Below are 14169 nucleotides of genomic sequence, written 5' to 3' on the forward strand. Positions count from 1 at the left end.
AACGTTTTTGTTTTTGTAATTTATTATGACTAAACATACCAGAAATCATTGAGCATCCAGAGTACATGTGACCAATTCCAGAATATATCAACGTAGTCTACATCAATGTAAACGGACCTTAAATAAAATTTACAAAGTAGTATTTACTAATCTAAAGAACAGTTACAGTGGTGTTTATTTCACTGTTTGCACCTTTTTAATCTTAGAGCCGTGTTTTTTCATTCTGACGTTGAGCAGTTTTGTCACCTCACAGGACTTAATTTGGCGCTCTTTGCGCGAGCCGCACAACACAAGACCTTTAATTTCTCGACACGTTTGTCAAGGAGCCTAGATAGTTATAACTAAATTGTCCCAGAAATATCTGGGGGGCTAATAAAGTTGTTTTTTTTATATATTTTAAAGGAATTGGACTAGAAAAAAAATTAACATTAGGTCCTTAGAGTTACTCCCCCATTATGTTGATCCCCATCAAAAACGCTAAATTCCTATTTACGTATGGGAAAGATTTTCTAATCGTGTAAAATACGTTTGTGTGGAAGCCATCGGTTTAATACAATTTATCTGCAATTTCTTTTAACAAAAATAGGCTCGTGGATGTCGAGAAATATATAAAACATGGTCCAATATCAGGCTCCTCAATATTTCACCACGAGGTGGCGCTACCGTCATAGAAATCTTGCATGGGCGGGCAAGACAAGTGATAAATGCATGCACTTTATTATAGCCATGATATTTTAATTATTTATTTTCTCTAAAGTGTGAAGTCTGTTTCAGAGTATTCTTCTATAATAATTTCCCTCTTTAGGTGGTGCTGGAAACCATATGAATACATGACAATGAACATCTCTAATATACTCTCTCTATAATGACGAGCATTATTACTGACCACAGGCCACAAGGTGAACATAAAACTCCAAGACTACTATATTTCATTTAATTTGACTGAGTAGCCTAAAAACAAAAAAGATGACAATAGGCAATTATCAATTCCATTAGAAAACTAATAAAAAAATAGCACAATGACAACAAGAGACTAAGATTAAACAGCAGATCCAGACCCAAAGATGTAAAGAGTTAGCCAATTTATCCTGCTTGTGGAGAAGATCAAGAAGTTTATGAATAAATAGCGAAACAGGAATGAGTCATGAGTGGAACAAACAGCTTTCACTACGAAAATAATATTTTCTCCTGACACACAGGCAATTTATATTTGCCAGGAGATTTTTTTACTATTATTATTATTTATAATATATTTTTAATAAATTAAACATTTTCTCCTGGCTGGTTTAAAATTGCATGTAGTCAGAAAGTAAGCACCTGTGCTGTTAAACAGGAGAATCACAGTGTATTGTATTGTTTATGTTGGGTTGCTACCAAACACAAATGTGTCACAGCTTTACCACCTTGATGACAAACTCTTGTAAACCCTTGTTATGCTGTCAGCATACTTTAGATATGTGTGAGCAAGCACTCCCTGCAGGCATTTCATATTGAATAACATGCACACCGTTTAAGAGGCAGGCCTACGTGCTTCATGTAAGATGACTCCCTATATAGACAGATAATGGTTAAATCTTCCTCTCAAAAGCATATTTTCCACACACTTTGCCGAGTCAGTCCATACATAGATAAAAAGTGTTTGTGCGTGACTCACAGGACTCTCACCTCAGCAGAGAGAGTGGGAAATGCGATGACTCTTAAACTGGATGGAGGTTATTAAGCCTGAAGAATGGCACACATTATCACTCTCTGCAGGAGCACGAGTCGCCTCACTTTTTCCTACAGTAACAAAATATGAATACAGTATAAAATTACTCTCATGAGTCTCTTTACGGAATGTCCTTGTTTTTTTTGTATATCAGCTAAATTTCTTCTTACCCATCTGACCCGACTGAAGCAGTATATGGAAATTAATTCTTACTGTTATAATAATTAACTCTATAATTAAGATATGTCTTATAATAAATTAGTTTCTGATGATTCTCATGTTATTGTTTCTAATAAGTAATACTGAATTTATGTGTGGTATATATATATATATAGTGGATTTAGTTTGCAACTTATTAGCAAAGAGTTTATTATATTCCAGTAAAACACATATGCATATGGTGGAGAATAACAAATTAATTCAGAAATGACTAGATTTCACAATTAATTATACTAAATGCCCATAATACACTGACTTAAATGTGAATTTTTTATTTTTTTATTTTTTTTTTTTTTTAAGTAGAAAAGGAGAAAAATAGTTCCCTTTTAGTCGGTCACGTTCGACGTTACGAATGGGATCTCGCCCGAGAGCCCAGTCACCTTCAAGTGGTACAAAACGAGCCAATGGTACACAAAGTACCTTGGTCTGCGGGATTTGCATCGCGAGCTCCGCCCCGCAGAGCGGGTATATAAGGAGCAATGCGAGCAACTTGCATTCAAGCTTTCGCTTCGGAGCCGAGCACATCATGTGCTGCTCTCACCGGAGTGCTACAAGCAAGAGCTGGTGTTGGTGTGACGGCGTGATTCAGCGTTTCGTCTGGGTTTCCTGCGACAGCTCCTGCGTTCCCCTGAGTGCTTCAACACCTGTGAAAGAGCAAATTTCTTTCATAAACGAGATATGGGCCGATCTGCGTCTTTTTAAATATGTCATTTCGCCCGTGTGTTTCTGGGTGCGGTCGATACATCGCTCCTCGTGACGGCCACGATCGCTGTCATGTGTCTGGGCTTCCAGCATGCTGAGACTGCGTTCGTGGATGGCTCATGTTCTCATTGCGGGGACATGACCATCTCGGCGTTGAGATCGAGACTCGATTACCTTAAAAGGTATAGAGTCCCCTCTGCCACACCCTGTTCTAGCTCTTCTTCTCGTAAGAGGTCTACTTCAGCTGGTGGCCAGGGTGATCTGAGGGTTACTCTGTGGGCTTCCCCGACGAGCAAACCTCCTCTGGCCACACCCCCCTCACATACGCCGCAGCCGGTTGAGTTTCCGGATGAGTTTGCTGGACCCTCTCAGGCTCCTGAGATCTCATTCGGGGCTCGCGAAGAGGACCGTATGTTGATCGCCGCATCACAAGGCGGGCTTGAGTCCTCGGGAGATGAGGACTCGGCTGCATTGTCTCCCTCGGGAGTGCCAGCGTTGTCCAAGTCCGATCCCGAGCTGACGGCAGTGCTTTCCCGGGCAGCGGAGAGCATCGGGCTTGAGTGGAATCCTCCGCCCTGTCCCGAGCGCTCGAGGCTGGATGACTGGTTCCTGGGGGCTGCTCATGCGGATTGCCAGCACCCCCCTCTGGTTCCTTTCTTCCCGGAAGTGCACCATGAAGTAACCAGTTCATGGAAGGCACCTTTAACTGCCCAAAACCGTTCTGGTACTTCCTCCGCCTTCACTGACCTCAATGGCGGGGCGGCCAAGGGGTATGCTGGGATTCCCCCGGTGGAGCGTTCTGTCGCGATGCAACAGTGTCCACAGAGCGCCTCCGCTTGGCGTGGCGGTCCCAAGCTGCCCTCCAAAGCCTGTAAGTTCTCATCCACGCTTGTGGCCAAGGCTTACAGAGCTGTGGGCCAGGCCGCTTCTGCCTTGCATGCCATGGCCTCACTTCAGGTCTATCAGGCCAAGCTGCTCTGGCAGCTGCATGAGGGCAGTGCTGACCCAGGGATTTTGCAGGAGGCGCGCACTGCTACCGACCTCGCTCTCCGGGCGACAAAGGTCACTGCGCTCCTTGGGTCAGGTGATGTCCACTTTGGTGGTCCAGGAGCGCCACCGATGGCTGAATCTGGCAGACATGAGAGAGTCTGATCGGGCTCAGCTCCTCAACTCCCCGGTCTCCCAGGATGGCCTCTTCGGCGACGCGGTAGAGAGCTTTGCCCAGCAGTTCTCTGCCGCCCAGAAGCAGTCTGAGGCCATCAGACACATCCTGCCCCGGCGGCCCACTGCTGCCTCCTCCCTGCCGCCGGCGCAGTAGCCTCAGTCTGCTTGTCACAGAGGGCGCCCCCCTGCGGCCTCCTCCACTCCCGCTCGGCCACAGCAGCAGCCTTCACCCCGGCCTTCATCTCATCAGGAGATGGTAGCAGGACCACTCCTTGGGGAGAATCCTTTGTTCTCGTTTTCTTTTTGTTCCGCCACTGGCCCTGCGGCCGATGGTACCCAAACCTTCACTAAAAGAGCTGTTTCCTCTACCTCCAGGTCCCAAGAGGCCACGAACGACAGTTGGCGACGTGCTTCCTCGCCGCTCTCGTTCTCCTCTCCCCTTGCCAGTTTCCGTCCAAAGCCGGCCCGAGAATGCTTCCCCTTCTCATGCCCTCTTTGCTACTTGGAGTCAGACGATCCACGTGAAGATGGTGGGCAAAGATGCCCCTGACATGCGCGCGGAGGTCGCGACCCTGCTGGCAAAGGGCGCGATAGAGCCGGTCCCTCCAGCTGACATGAAGTCCGGCTTTTACAGCCCTTACTTCATAGTACCCAAGAAGACAGGTGGGTTACAGCCAATCCTGGACTTGCGTGCCTTGAACCGAGCTCTGCACAGACTCCCGTTCAAGATGTTCCCATTCTTCCTCGACACAGACCGTTTCTTAGGTTTGCTTTCGAGGGGCAGGCATATCAGTACAGGGTTCTCTCATTCGGGTTGGCCCTGTCTCCCCATGTCTTTACGAAGGTCGCGGAGGGAGCTCTGGCTCCTCTCAGGGAACAAGGTGTCCGTATCCTCAACTACCTCGATGACTGGCTGATCCTAGCTCACTCTCGAGAGCGGTTGTGTGAGCACAGGGATCTGGTGCTCAGACACTTCGCCCAACTGGGTCTTCAGGTCAACTGGGAAAAGAGCAAGCTCTCCCCTGCACACACACAGAGCAGTGAACAGACACACACACTGTGAACACACACCCGGAGCAGTGGGCAGCCATTTATGCTGCGGCGCCCGGGGAGCAGTTGGGGGTTCGATGGCTTGCTCAAGGGCACCTAAGTCGTGGTATTGAGGGTGGAGAGAGCACTGTACATGCACTCCCCCCACCTACAATTCCTGCCGGCCCGAGACTCGAACTCACAACCTTTCGATTGCTAGTCCGACTCTCTAACCATTAGGCCACGACTTCCCCACATGGAAATAGACTCGGTCGCCATGTTCGCGCGGCTTACGAACGAGCACGCGCAGTCACTGCTGAATTGCCTGAGACAATTCGAGGGCAAGAGAGCGGTTCCACTGAATCTGTTTCAGAGGCTCCTGGGGCATATGGCGTCCACGGAGGCGGTCATACCGCTCTGGTTACTCCATATGAGACCACTTTAGCACTGGCTTCACGACCGAGTCCCGAGATGGACATGGCAACAGGGCATGCTCCGAGTGACCATCACTCCGGCCTGCCTCGGGCGAGATCCCATTCGTAATGTCTCCGTTCCCTCCTTCAGGGAACGAGGGTTACATACGTAACCAAGACGTTTCTTGTAAAACTAACTTCATTAATCTTTATTTACGATAATTAATTATTATAATTGTTTTCATTATTATTTTACAGTGAGCAGACAAATACATTTAATAATAACTTCTTTTTTTTTAAAAGGAAGAAGGAAATTCTTTTTGTGAGTGAGCAGATTTTATAGAGGTGTGAAAATTCCTCTGAAAGTGCTGAAAACATGCATTAACATACCAGTGCAAAGCCAAGGTTAGTGGACAGAGCTGTGCTCACTCATTACGTTAACAGTCCCTCAGGAAATAAATATCTATAACGCTTTCTACAGACCTCTAATAAGACGCAGGTAACAACCATTCATTACAGAGGCTCAGGCCAGAGATTTACAAATCTCAGGAAAGTGCGGTTAGGCAGGTTCCCCTTAGTTTGAAAACGGTTATTTCTTTGAGGGCGTCACAGGACGAGCAGTAAAGGCTTTGATTTATTCTTGGCGGCTGATAATTGCTAGTGTCTTGTCATCTGTCAAAAGGGAGAGATTTGGACGGTCCGAGGTGCAGACTTCATGCTCTCTCTGTGAGACCATAAATCTCTCAGGGGCCCCTCATAAATCACAGACTGCAGAGAGGAGTGCTGATCTCTTCCTGAGACTGATTATTCAATAAAAAAAGGACTGTAAAAATATTTATTTAGAATTTTGTTGCTAATGCTTAAATTAAAAGTGGTTTTGACACTGACACCTCAGACCAGAACAGAAATCAGATCAAGCAATAGAAAACTATGCTAATCAATTAATGTCAAAAAATATTATTTTTGAAGGCCATTATAGTTAAAAACACACAATTAGCCATAATGGAAATACTTGCACTTTTTGTGTGTTTTTTTGGTAAATTTATAGATTGTTTTATTTAAAACTTTGATATTTTTTTCCAAATATTATTAGACCCGGTTTAAAAAAAAAAAATAACATTTCAGTTTTTCCAAGATTTCACATTTAATTTAATGTTAATTGCTATTTCTTATTATTTGTGAAATTTACTAGCAATTAGTAAATTATCATTATACAATTTTGTTGTATTTAAAAAATTTCTTTATGTCTATTGTTTCTGATCTGTATTATATCTGGCAAATAAAATATATATATATAAAAAATAGATTCATCAAGACCGCAAAAAAAATAAATACATAAAAATACAAGTTTAATGCATCACAACTGCAGGAAACATAAAAATATTTTAAAATGAAATAAACTTACATACTTGAAATATAAATGTAAGTAATGATTTGCTTCATATTTAAAGTAATCTTCTTTTTTAATGTAATAATAATCATACACATTTTATTTAGTATTTGCTCTCATATTTCTAGAGCACAATTTCCTGCATTTCCTTTCAGCTATTAATGACAAACGATGCTCACACTGCATACGCTCGATACAAAATGAGCTTTTTTCTCATGGTTGAAAAGACAAACAGTCTAAAAGTAACAGCACTCTCACTGTAAACTGTCCAACTGTGTAATTGTTTTAGGGTATGGCGTCAATCAGCCTAGACAGCCCCCATAAAAGAGAAGCAGAGGAAGAGGCCTGACCTCTCATTCTGTCTGTCTCTCTGCCCTACACTAACCCAGCACACAGGACAGGACAGATGCCCCAAAGTGATTCATTTATCAATGATCATTAAGACCAAATAATCACAAGGGAAAAGCACATTTTTTGAGACATTACACAACACAGACTGGGAGGATGACAGCTATCCTTGGTATGAAGAGCTGTCAACAATGCTTTAGTACTGAACTATTGACTTATAGCAGCCGTTGTTCTTTGGATTAGAGAGCATGGTGAAGCAGGACATAATCAGGCTGCGGGCAGTGAAAGGTCAGAGATCCATAGAGATACAGACCAGATTCCCCATTGCACAACCTGAAACATGAGCATCATGCAATCTGTCAAAAACAAACCAAACAAAAGTATGCGCTCCCCCTGTCAGTGTTAAACAGTGTGTTGGGTGTGCTACTGAAGCCATGTTATAATTGTCAAATACCTGCTCTCTTTTTGCGGGCTTTGAAGTCCGAGTGTCTTTCTGTTCTTATCATCGGGTGCTGTTCGGGCTTGATTTATTGTTTGTTACAAAGACACTCAAATTATACGGCCCACAAGGCCCAGCACCAACACAGCGCCAAGATGGCATTGCTGGAGATGATAATTGTATCTGTGGACAAATGTAAATAATGGATCGCAAGTCCTTCACACATGAGAGGCAATCCACAAAATACTAGCTATTTGATAAATGTACAATTTGTCATGAGCACTTACAGACAAATTTAGATTGAACTCCCTGTGTGATTAATCACAAGGCAGTGCAGGTATCTACTATGAGACACTTCCCTTGAAGACTAGCACAAGTTCAGCCATTATCACTGACACTAAGTGCTGAAATCATTCTTAACCATTTCTTTTTTTACCTTTTTAAAATTAAGTGTCATGAAATGAACAACAAATGGAATGTACATACAACACAAAATCAAACGTACATTTTACATTCTAATTAATACTTATTACATTATTAGTATATGTATATTTTACTGACATTTATGTATTCATTTACATAAACACACACATATATAATGCTGCATATATGAATTACAGTATATACATATAAACAATCATATACAATAAAAAATCCATAACAAATAAAACAACATTATTTATATAGTAAATATAAAAATTCGAATTTAATAATATAATCATAAAATTTATATGATGAAATATCCCTGACATTACAAATCCACTAAGAGCTTTGAGCCCAGGTGGTTAAATATATATATTTTTTAAAAGACAGGAAAAAGTAAAGAAAAGTTAAGAATCTATAATCATACAGTTTAAGATGCCAGTTAGTCAAATTTTTTACCCTTTGTGCCTGTACTTTCTTTGCCTGGGTCTTGCCACAGTTCAAGGTCAGCTTGCCCTCCTTCAAAGGTGCCAAAAGCTCATTCCTTATCTCTGATGATGGTGAATGATGTTGTGATGTAATGCTTTAATTTTTCCACAGTTTATGAGATGTACAAATCTTACACACTCATTGTCTGTGTTTTTATTTTTCTATGTCTGAGTTGTACTATTGGCCTATACGTGTTTGTGTGGATTTTGCAGCAGGAGGCGTGTCTGGGGAGGGAGCAGCTGAATTTGCCTTGGGGAGCTCATAAACACCAGCATTTCTCATAGGTGACTGTACCATGTGACTCCTAAACGAGCTGCTTTAAAAAGTGGCCTGACCGGTTGGGAAACATCACAGGTAATCACAGGTCGTGTGAGAAAGTGTGTCAGCATAGGAGATCGATGACACTGGAAACAGTCTCCGGCTTCTCCATGGCGAGCAGAGGCAGTTTCACCAGCTCCGAGTTCTCAGAGGAGGAAATGGATGGGAGTCTACAAGGGTCTGAGGAGCTGGACAGCAGTGACAGCAGCAGCTCGACGAATTGTTACCCCAACAGCGCCCTAAACGAGCCAGAAGAGAGACAGAGCAAGAAACGCAGCAGGCCGGTGCGCTCCAAAGCACGCAGAGTGGCTGCCAACGTGAGAGAGAGGAAACGCATCACAGATTATAACCAGGCCTTCAACGCACTCCGGGTGGCTCTGCATCACGACCTGAGCGGAAAGCGGCTGTCGAAGATCGCCACACTCCAGAGGGCCATCAATCGGATCTCGGCTTTGTCAGTCTTCCTCACTAACAACCCACCAGCAAGTGTGGTGAAATCCTGCAGCCACAATGAGTGTCACGGTCAGCCGGGTAGTTTATGGCAGGAGCCGTCGCCTCCTGTCCGCCTCGAATCCCAGAGCTTCCAAACCTGGCACCAGCCGCTCAGCCATCATATACAGAGCCCCTTGCACAGACTGTCCTCAGAGCAACATGCTTTCACGGGCCCCACTTGTCCGCCGTCCCCTCACTACCCGTGTTTCTCTCCTGACACCCAGGTTTACCCTTCTAGCGATATGGCAAGCTCATCCAGGTATGGACGGATAAGTGATGTTGGGGCATATCAGCCAGGAGTTTGGGGCTCTTGTGGCCCAAATCATATGGACAGTTATGGGGAACCACCGCAGACGCTCCCTCTGTCCTGGCACATGGGGTACCTACAGGATGCTGGGCTCCAGCACTGCTACAGCACACTGTGATACACACTCATGCACCAGGACTCCTGAAACTGAGAGAACTGAGAAAAATCACCGCCAACACCTGTAAACATGTGCATTTCTGGTTACCGTTTGGTAACATTGTACATATTTTGAATGTGATTACAAATAGTGTTATATGCGTTAAGATAAATGTATATGTAATGAGCAAATTATATGCGATTTGCAAAAGTATTGCATTATTAAACAGAGGACAAGGAATGTTTGTACAAAAAAAAATCCTCTTGTGCATTTAGATGTTTGCATTTCACCTCTGTAATAAAATATGCTAAATAGTAACACACTGACTCATCTTCATGCCAAAGTTAATGTTTAGAGAAAATTTCTGTTTACGTAGGTAGCAATTAAGTGCATTATGTGTTTGCATGCCTGCAAAAACAAAGTCTGTTCCCTTCTACTCATTTCTGAAAAATGGAGCTTTGATCTTGCGTGAACTGCTCATTCCTTTCATAACAGGATGTAAAAACATTCTGACGTAGCAAGGGTTAGCAGGAATCCCATTCATGCTTTAGTCTCGATGAGTTTATGTGTACATTAGTATGTTCAGTAATTATTAAGCAAATAATTTCAACTTAATTCAGAATGATTTACGCCATATTGTTTTCAATCTCAAATGGCTTTCCTTTTATTTTCACATTAAGAATTTATTCGCTAAGCACATACTTTAATCCAAAGCAATTAAAAAAAAAGAGTAATACACAAAACGAATGTAAGCATGTAAAATTCAAAGCTTCCAAACTTGCTAAAAACAGAAAGGAAAATGTTGACAAGCATAATTTGTATTTTTATTTTATTTTAATATATATATATATATATATATATATATATATATATATATATATATATATATAGACCATGCATCAATGTAATTGCTAAAATACAAAATTGCTCAATTGATAAAAACGAAAAAGTTTTTAGTACTCGCAAAAATAGAGGAAAAAATACAAACAATTAAAATATTTTTTATGCGATTTTTTTAAAACTTTTATTTAATACATAGCATGCTAATACTTTTAGGATGCATCAACATGCACTCTAGTTTTCAAGTTTTTTTTTTACACCCATTTATTTTAGCTATGTATCAGTGCAGTTTACTTGTAGTTGTATTATTATTATTCGTAATATATTTTAAAATATTAAATGTGATGTTTTATGTTATTAACCAATGAAAGTTTTAACAATGCCATATGCCCCTTTTTAATAATCTTAAAACAGGACTGTCATGGACTGTCCATTGTTCTTGTTAAATAAATATTAAATAAATGTAACAATTCAGTAAAGTGCTGATGGAAAAGGTTAGGGACTTGCCTGTTCGGGTGGATATGTAAAGACCATTCCACTAGTGAAGAATAGTGGAGGTAAATGTTTGAATATAATTCTTGAAATATGAGTGGGACCCTCAGGTGAGGACCATCCTCAGAGTAGATCAATCTAAACACTGTTAATATAAGACCATTAGCATGTGCTTGGGGACAGATTTATGTCCTCACAGGAAGGAAGTGCAAGCTCTACCCCCCCAAAAAAAAGGGAGAAAATCCCCCTTGGTCTCCTTCCGGCAGCCCCGTGGCTACTTTCATGGAGAAAGCTGCAGGTGTGTCCGATCGGGCTACACAAACAAGGATGAGGGTGAGAGAGAGGAGGGGACGGATTGATTGTCTTCCTCTTATTTCATCCACAGACATGAATCATGGAAATCCCTGACTCACAGCAAACGTGCTGACTGACATTGACGATGAATGTGTTGAGTGATAGTGACAACATGTCTGTCGTCCTGCCTTTTGTGGCAGCGGGCCAGTCAGGCTTCATTTGAACACATCAGCAGGTTTATGTGTTGTTTTCTGTGGTGAGCAAATCTTTCCCGTCAATCCGGACATTGCTCATTTGATCCAATGCATTCGTCATATCTGTCAGATGAAGATCTGTAAACAGTTTAAATCAAAGTAGGTAAATAATCACCTGCCCAATGGAAGCATTTGGACACTAGAGGGCAGCACATTATTTGTGAAGACTGGACAAAGGCAGGACTTTAACGTAGTACAAAATAGAATATTTTATTATTAGCCATTATTAGAAAAAAAGTTGCTCATTAACCTTTTCTGTAAAAGTTACATTAACTTTTAGAAATAATGCTTCAATAATGCCTCAATTCCTAAAATGATCGAAAAAATGACAAGAACAATTTTACTGCTAAAATATACTAGTCAACATTTGAAGTGGATCAAAAAAGTTGTCCTAAGACAAGAACGGGTATTTTGGTTTTAGGACAACTTTGATGAAAGGTTTTGATCCACTTTAAATGTTGACTACTGCAGTACATAATATAATTAATGCAAGTGCTTTTATAAAATAATATGCTTCACATTTCTACAAAATTACTTGTGTAGTGATAATCATTTTAAAGTATTGTGCTTGAGTTTACCTTTTACTGAAAAAAAATGGCGCGTACACATCTTACCTAATATTGTTTAGTAAAAACCATGTAAAAAAAAAAAAAAAAAACCTTATGGAGGCCCATTTCTGCCATAAAAAAAGGGAAAAAATGAAATTGTGATGTTTTCCCCATTCACAATGTGGACTTTTTTTTCGCAATTCTGATCTTAAAAAAACATTTTAAAAAATCTGAATTGCGAGAAAATTCACAATTCTGACTTTTTTCTTTGAAATCTTTTAATCTCACAGTTCTGACATTTTCTTTATCTTTTTTTTGTCATTGTGAGTTTATATCTTGCAGTTCTGACTTAACCTCTTGCAATTTACACAAAAATAAATGTTGTAAAATTTTGAGTAACTCAGAATTGTGAGGGAAAAAGTCACAATTAGTCATTTCTTTCTACATTTTTATCCTATGGTGGAAACAAGCTTCCATACAGGAAGAGACAATGCAGTTAAATTGTGATGATTTAAGTGCTATTACAGTGCAGCTCAGACAGTTGAATGAGCTTATGAGCATTTGTAATGCAGAGATTTAAATACAGTGAGTCATCCATGGCTCAATAACACCTCTCACTAATAAAATTCACCAACTTCAAACCCACGCTGATCTGCCAGGTCAGGCCGGGCCGGGCCGGGCCGGGCCGCCCCCATGACGTCTGCCATAGGTACTGTTGATAGAAGAATGTGCAGGGGAGCACATGCCAAGACACTGAGCACAAACAGAGAGAGAGAGATGGCAGATGACTCACCAGTAGCCTCTCTACTGCTTGCTAATGATGGAAGGCACATTCACACGTACACACAAGGCCAAAGCTGCAGGCAGTTAAAGCGTGATAGCAAAGGTTAGTGTTTATGACCGTTTTGATTGGGTTCGGGCACTTTCATGGACACAGATTTGGGTTTGGACCAGAGTAGAGGCCTGTAATTGGAACAATGCTCTGGGACAGTGTCCGTGATCTGCCAGTGTTGGCAGGTAGTGTGCTGTTCAATTGGATATTCATGTCATATCTGTGATCTGCCCCCTGACTATCATCCACAAAACATAAACCACCAGCAGATGGTAACAGAACACCATGGCTGAAAGAGCCGCTTTCAAAAACAACTACTCTATTGTGTTTAACCCTGTACAGCAGCCTAGAAAAATCTAATGTTTTGGCATATAAATGTGCATGTGCTTTCTGTTGAGTATCATATTTGATACATCAGGTTTGTACGGCTCATATTGTGTGATGTATGGTAGGAGCATATGGAGTTCACATTTGAGGAAGATTTCACACGCTCAAACAGAGCCAATGTATACAATTTGGTACAGTTACTGATATTTGTATGGGCAAAATAAGATGATATTCTGAGACGTACTGCAAGCTTGTAACATAAATCAGTGAGATTTTCATTAGATTATACAACTACTTACATAAAATGCATACACAATACACATCAGTTGTCACGCTGTATCTCCCAATAATGTCTTAATAAGATTATATTTAAATGTTTAGTTTTATGATCAAAGCTCTCTTTTTTCATATAATGCACTGCAATACAATGAAAGATGTATAAATAAATGTTACTCAAAACCCTAAGGTATCATATTTGATCACTTTAACATGCTGTTGAAGTAAAAATATGTAAACATGATTATATGAAAAAGTTGCTTCAGTCCAGCAAGTTTTCATCTTAAAATATTACTAACAATATTAAATTTATTCCTTAAGTTTACTTAAGATTTCATAGCAAAAAGACCACAACCTGAAGGGGGTTTCTAAAATCCTACTTAAAGGCCTATACTTGCTAAAAAAGTATCAGTCAGATGAAAATCAGTCCGATTTTGCGCTCATTAATCTCACAGCTAACCTTTTATCTATTTTGAATACACAATTAAATCACATTTTCACACTTCTTTGCATAATTTGACAAAATTATAGCTTTAATAGATATGACGCACACACAAAAATATTCAGTATTCAGGACGATCAAACTACATTTTCAAAAATGTATCATTTTCATCACAACGCATATTTAAATTTAAATCAAATCATATTTGTATCAGATTTTCATACGTCAGGCAGTACAAAGGTGAAACAATAAAATCCTTGTGAAAAGCAGCAAAAGTAAATAAAACCTTAAAAAAAAAAAACACCAACATTTACATTTTACATTTT

The 14169-nt window shown here is 40.8% G+C and overlaps 1 protein-coding gene across 1 annotated transcript; it reads left to right on the top strand.

Annotated features, from left to right (window-relative positions):
• Positions 1-8372: 8372 nt before the first annotated feature.
• On the top strand, positions 8373-9832 carry bhlha9 (basic helix-loop-helix family, member a9). The gene has a single exon (XM_059539081.1). It carries the CDS (start codon positions 8723-8725, stop codon positions 9557-9559), a length of 837 nt encoding a protein of 278 aa, XP_059395064.1. The 5' UTR covers positions 8373-8722; the 3' UTR covers positions 9560-9832.
• The last annotated feature ends 4337 nt before the right edge of the window (positions 9833-14169 follow it).

This window comes from Carassius carassius, chromosome 45 (assembly GCF_963082965.1).
Source record: "Carassius carassius chromosome 45, fCarCar2.1, whole genome shotgun sequence".
NCBI lineage: Eukaryota > Metazoa > Chordata > Actinopteri > Cypriniformes > Cyprinidae > Carassius > Carassius carassius.